Source organism: Nestor notabilis, unplaced genomic scaffold (assembly GCF_000696875.1).
Source record: "Nestor notabilis isolate BGI_N333 unplaced genomic scaffold, ASM69687v1 scaffold557, whole genome shotgun sequence".
NCBI classification, from domain to species: Eukaryota; Metazoa; Chordata; class Aves; order Psittaciformes; family Psittacidae; genus Nestor; species Nestor notabilis.
Window position 1 is genome coordinate 1 of NW_009934878.1, and position 6,906 is coordinate 6,906.

Below are 6,906 nucleotides of genomic sequence, written 5' to 3' on the forward strand. Positions count from 1 at the left end.
CCTGACTGCCATGATTTTCCAAATATAATGGACAGTGGCTTAGCAGCTTCATCCTTCAGGACCCGCAGATGGATTTCATCAGGTCCCATGGACTTGTGCACATTCGGGTTCTTAAGATGGTCTCAAACCTGATCCTCTCCTACAGTGGGCCTAAGGTCTTCATTCTCACAGTCCCTAGGTTTGCCTTCCAAGACTTGGGTGGTGTGATCTGAGCATTTGCTAGTGAAGACTGAGGCAAAGAAATCATTAAGAATCTCAGCCTTCTCCAAATCCAGGGTAGCCAGTTCTCCCGATAGCTTCCGGAGAGGGCCCACATTGTCCCTGGTCTGTCTTTTATTTGCTCCATTTCTATAGAAGCCTTTCCTGTTATCTTTAACGTCCCTTACCAGATTTAATTCTAACTGGCCCTTAGCTTCCCAGACAACGTTCCTGTAATCTTCCCAGGCTGCCTGTCCTCACTTCCACCTTCTGTAAGCTTCTTTTTTCCCTCTAAGTTTCCTCAGCAGCTCGTTATCCATCCATGGAAGTCTGCTGGCCCTCCTGCCAGGAGTTAAAAAAAAAAACCAACAAAACAAACAACCCACACCTGAACAAATGGGCTAAAACAAAGCACCAGTTTACAGCATTGGAACAAATCAGCCACAACAGCAGCAGTTTTCTGTTCCCTTCTGTTCACCAACTAGAATGTTTTCAGTTAGCAGTCTATTTCATGATAGGACATATGCCATGATACAACAAAGGTGAAGTATATAAAAGTAAACAAGTGTTCCCATGTGAGTACAGTTCCTTAAGGTTTTATACTCCATATTAACAGTTAACTGGTGATTTGCCTTTCTGATCAGATAGTTGGCAAGGATTAGTTGGCTAATTGTTTCAAAACATATTGCAATCTATTGCAATCCATAAACAGAATCCACTCATGCTAACACAATCAGATTGTTTATTTATTATTTGAAGGGATTGTAATAAGTTTTCAATAGGTTACTGAACCACTTTGCAGATTTGATCTGCTTCATAAAACTGTGCATAATATTAAATAAATGTAAACCTACCATTATCTTCTTCAGCAAACCTGATTCTGCATGGTGTGTCTCTGATGAAGAGATCCTAGTCTGGGTGCAAATGCCAAATTACACCGGTAACAGGCATACAATCTGTGCTCGCTTGGATTGACAGTACCCAAACTGGAACACAGTGGAAAATTAGGGTCTTATTTCTGAGAGGCATTTCATGAGGCATTTCATGACTAACCATTCCAAAGACAGACAGTTTTCTTCTAGAGTTTCTTCTTAGGCTTTCTTTAATCTCAAGCTATCACCAGATCTAAATCAACAAATCTCCACTAACTTCACCATAGCAGTGCCATTTTGCACCAGCTGAGGATTGGTTCCTTGTATTTTGTTACTCAGTGTCCTTCTTCTTTGTTTCCTAAGGTGTACTACTGTCGATCATTAGCCATTGCTTTTATTGAGCAAACAGTCTTACAAAGATATCATGACTACACTCATGATCCCAGCGTACCATCTACTCTACAGCCAGTGCTTAAGAAACTCAGTGCTCTCTATGGACTCTGGTCTTTAAGTAAACATCTGGCTGTGCTCTACCAAGGTGAGATCAGCTCCCTGAATACACTGTGCATGTCAGTTTATAAGAGTTTTGGCAAGGGGAAAGAATCCTGATTAGGATTTAGATTAGAACATTTTCTTATTGCCTGTATAATAAAAAAACAGTCATTCAGGGCAAAATTTTCAGGAGCAAGAATCTGGAGCAACAAAATAACCCAGAAGAGTCTTAGCTCAGAGATGAAGGAGGGCTCACAAGTTTTGCTGTGGTGCAGTGCTTGGGGGAGAGGATGAGGGATAGGCACCAAGATGCTGTAGTGTAGCTTGTTAGTGCAAGAGGCTTCAAATGTCTTAGATCAATGGTTTTGCAGCCAACTCCAGTTACACAGGAGCATCCCTTTAGTCTCTTGGATACTGAACTCATAAACTTCTTTGTAAAAGGACTGTATCAGAGTAACCTTTACTGGCATAAGCTTCTTTGTGAATGTATTTGCAGGTGGCTATGCTTCAGGTGAGCAAGCTGGTAAATTTATTCAGAATGCTATTCTGGAGCTCTGCTACAGGGTAAGCCTTCAATATCGTTTGTTGTGATTAAATAATAATACAGTATATGAATACTGAAAAAGAGATTTATCAGTTGTTCTGTACTTCAAGAATAGTTTCTGAATAACTTCCTGTAAAGTTTAGTAACTCATTGATCCTGAATCTAGTCCTAGTTTATTTACCCAAAAATGAAAACACTCATTTGTGAGTGTTATTTTATATATAACACAATAATCTGTGGCCTTGCAATCTTAATTGGGAAGCCAGTGAAATATTGTGGTCCAGTTCTACTTTTTTTTCTATTTATTTTATGTTAGCCCATGAGTTCTTTTTCTCAACACTGAATTATGGTAAGCAAAACAGGTAAGCAAAATTTCAAAGAATCTGGACATTGTTTTTACAATTCAAAAATATGAGGTTTTATGTGTGTAAACAGTGCCATCTTGGTTAAAATATGGTTTAAAACCCATAAACAAGGGGGAAAATCATTTAAAATATAGTCTTTTTTGGCAGTTACCCTGGGAGATAGAAAAACAAAATAAATCTAGACTTCTTATCATGGATTTCTTTTAAGTTACCAATAGCTGGTACTTTATGAAAATAATCTTTATGCCACTCTCTAGTTCACAGGTAGCCATAGACAACTACAGAACTTGCCAAATGTATGTCTTCTCTTTTTAAACAGCTGAAGGATGATGCAGTTGCCCTGGTTGATGTCTTTGCTCCTTCTGATTTCATTCTCAACTCTCCCATTGGTAAAGCTAGTGGAGAGGTAAGAAAATCCATTTTAAAATGTGTAAGTTTAATCATTAAGTATTTCCTGTAAACAGCCGTAACACTTCATGACTACAAAAGAAAAGGAAGACACTTTTTGAGTGGAAAGTACCAGAGGTAAATTGATGCCATCATCATCTGTATGAAACTGATAAAATATTGAGGTGTTCTTTCCCTGGTGTCTCGGCTGTTGGCAGTTGGTGGTTTAAGAAATACCTTATGCTATAGGTTGTATTTGCACCACTCTGTTTAGTAGCTACAGGTGTATCTATTCTCCATTCATTTTTTCCATCCATTTCCAAATTCAACTGTCTTTTGGCTTCCAAGAGACTGGAATTTCCATAATTTGGTTATGAGTATTGTGAAAAAATACTTCCTAGTCCCAGTCCATATACATTTACTGTCTGTGGAGGCCTTTTAATTCCTCTGACAGGCCTTGTTTTCCTTCTTTGTATCTTTCCTGGTTCTGCCATAGCCTTTCTGAGGTGTCATAACCAGACCTACACGCAGGATTCAGGATGCGGTTGCACCATGGATTTGGCTATACTCAATCATGGTCCCTCTCTGCTTTTTTTTCCTTGACATACTCAAAAGAGCTGTATTTCATTCCAGAGTCTCAGCAAACCAAAATTCTTGCTTACTGGCCAACCCTACTCAGCAGGGCCAAGCTGTGGGATAACTGTTACGCAGAGACTAGTGTCACAGTGCAGCAGTTTGGTTTAGTGTGGATAGACCATGTAGAGAATCACTAGAGCCTGGGGAGACTGCCAGGATCTCTGTCAGGATTGCTGAGTCAAGTGTACTCAGTGCTCTTCAATATTCTCTGTGTCTTCGCATCTGAAGTTGCCCATCGTTCCCATGGTGATCAAGCAATACAGAAGGCAGCCCAGATGTTTCTAATGAGACGCTGACCTAACAGAATGATTACTTTGGTAACACAGTCTCTACAAATAAAGGAGGAAAGGCTAGCTCTACATATCCAGCCATCTCAACAAGAGGACAGTGATCATCACTGGAAACTTTGTTTCTGTTTGTGTAGATTTTTGGGGATTAAATTAATGAAAAAGGTCATGGGATGCAAACTCTGACAGTAACTCTAAGAGAAGGAACATCATTTGTAAGAATGTTAAGAGTGTCTGCGCTGGCCAAAAGCCTATTTTCACTCATTATTCTGTCTCTAACAGAAGCTGTGAGCAGATGCTATAAGCAGGAATATAAAATATGGTGCAAGTACACAGTGATCTGTTCCTAGAATACTACCCACTTTCTAACAGTCAGCTGGAGATTTCTTATCAGCAGCTGATAAAGCTGTCATGTAATGGATTTGGCTATCTACTCTTTGGCTAGCTCTTAGCTTACACAAACAAGGAAGCCACAGAGGCTTACTAATAGTAGAGATTCATTTTAGAGATTAATACTAGGAATATAATAGGTGAGACATGCAGATAGGACTCTAAAAAATACTGACTTCCTTGTGTACAAATATTTGGTAAGGGTTTATTTAATTCATTGAGTCATATTGAGAAAATAATTTAAGCAGTGATATCCAAACCATGTTCTGCAGAATTCAGGAAGGTTTCCTGAACTGCCTTTAAGCCTGTGGTTTTCAACTTGTGTAAATATTTTCAACTGAAATTTGAAAGAGGCTGCCAATCCCTCACTCAAAGAAAATACTTAATAAAACTCCTTCTCTCCTGACTGTCTATAGTTAATTCATTGCTATCTTTGCAACTTCTAAAACCCAATGCAAACATTTTAGTAAGAATTACAGTATGATAATAGATTATCCAAGCATAACAGGAAAATTAATTTAATTCAGGATAACCTGTGTTGTATTGCAGCACAGTGCCTTGCACCATGAGCCACAGATCAAAATTGGAGCAGAAGAAAACTTTCCAAATTTCTCATGGGCAGATTTAAGCACTAAATAAGAATTCAGAGTCTCTTTAAAAAAAACTTTGATTGTATGGACAACATTTCACCATAGAAGCTTTGACAATCTCAGCTTAAGTATATGAAGTTCTCACCATATTTATTTCAAAATTGTTAGACAATACTAAATCAAACTTGGAATGGAATAAATAGTTAACACTAGTCCATGTAATCAAGGTAAAAATATATTTTATACTAATTACATGGGCTGCATCAAAAGAAGCGTGACCAACAGGTCAAAGGAGGTGATCGTGCCCCTCTGCTCTCGTGAGAGCTCACTTGGAGTATTGTGTACAGTTCTGGTGTCCTCAACATAAGAAGGACATGGAGCTGCTGGAGCAAGTCCAGAGGAGGGCCATGAGGATGATCAGGGGCTGGAGCACCTCCCATATGAAGACAGCCTGAGGAAGGTGGGGCTGTTCAGCCTGGAGAAGAGAAGCTGCGTGGAGACCTCATAGCAGCCTTCCAGTATCTGAAGGGGACCTACAAGGATGCTGGGGAGGGACTTTTCCTTAGGGACTGTAGCAGTAGGACAAGGGGGAATGGGTTTAAACTTAAACAGGGGAGTTCAGATTAGATATAAGGAGGAAGTTCGTTCGAGTGAGGGTGGTGAAGCACTGGAATGGGTTGCCCAAAGAAGTTGCAGATGCTCCATCACTGGCAGTGTTCAAGGCCAGGCTGGACAGAGCCTTGGGTGACACGGTCTAGAGTGAAGCATCCCTGCCTGTGACAGGGGGTTGATACTAGTTGACCTTAAGGTCCTTTCCAACCCAAACCATTCTATGATTCTATGATACAGGGCCAAGCCATCTTTTGATGTAGAAGAAAGTCTTTTCACTTTATGTCACTAACTGCTTTTATACTATGCCAATATTGTATTGTATTGTACTGCGGCTTACTGCTGAATATAAGGCCTTTCTTTCCTCATATTTCTAGGATGTTATTTAAAGTTTTAAGCTTCACTTACTTATGAACTGCCAAATATTGCTAAAATTATAGTTTTGCAGCATTTACTTCCCATATGCTGTTTTTAAACTGTTCCACATAAAATTGAAAATTGATGAAGATGATGAATTAACAATCTGCTTGTGAGAGAAGTCTTTATTAGGCTTAGATCTAACAGTTCACGTCTGGGAGAGAAGTTATGTTACTTTCCAGAAATGTGTTAAAACAAAGGTAAAACCAGACATGCACAACTACTTTCAGACACAGTCCTCGGGTTTGGACAGAACAAAGATTAGCTTAATATAACTGGTTTCCAAATTGGTACCTTTGATAATACGACTCATGTCAAGTTGAAACCAAGAAATTACAAAGGTTACTGTTTTCCTGCTCTCATTCCAAGGATGGTCTAAATGATTTTCACAGATACCTGATTACTGTACTTAGAAATTTTGTGTTTATTCTTGCCTGTACATAATTACTCACATTTATTATCTAGAAATTCAATCAAAATCTCATTTTAACCAAGAAGTTAGATAATTTCTCCAGCAGAATTTTTCTTTGGTTTATTTTCCATATGAATTAATCCTGTTTTATTATTATTTTGCAGCTATATAAAAATATGTGGGCAGAGATCCTTCAAGGCAGCAAAACTCTGAACAGACCTTCATGGTGGGCAGAATTATGTATTAATAAACCTGTTATAGGCAGGCTCAGGTCAAGATTGTAAACCAAACAGCTTGCAAGAGGCTGGATGGGCCCAAAATGGATACTTATTTCAAACATCAGGAGGAAATAAGACCATATGTCAAACACTGAAAATGAAGAATATTTTCATAGAGAAGTGCCAAGTTTTAAAGCAACTTTAAAATCAAGTCCAACTTGGTCTCAGGGCCCGTTAACAAAATAATGGCAGGATTAAGAGCAGAACATATAGAATGAATCACAGAATGGTTTAGGTTGGAAGGGGCCTTAAAGAGCATCTGGTTCCAACCCTCTGCCGTGGGCAGGGACACCTTGCACTAGACCAGGTTGCTCAAACCATCTGCACACTTAATTAAATACTAAATCAGATACAAAAAAATGAAGATTTATTATGCTCTCTGCTTTGCAGAGTTCCTATAAAAGGAATGTTCCAATCAGTCTCTTGACT

General features: G+C 39.0%; 1 protein-coding gene across 1 annotated transcript; it reads left to right on the top strand.

The window, feature by feature from the left end:
- Positions 1 to 1,433: 1,433 nt before the first annotated feature.
- On the top strand, positions 1,434 to 6,483 carry LOC104400696 (peroxisomal acyl-coenzyme A oxidase 3-like; the record flags this gene model as incomplete). Its single annotated transcript, XM_010017541.1, has 4 exons — positions 1,434 to 1,608; positions 2,059 to 2,126; positions 2,791 to 2,877; positions 6,364 to 6,483. Coding segments are annotated over 4 exons (450 nt in total), but the record flags the coding sequence as incomplete, so codon positions are not given.
- Between the last annotated feature and the right edge of the window lie 423 nt (positions 6,484 to 6,906).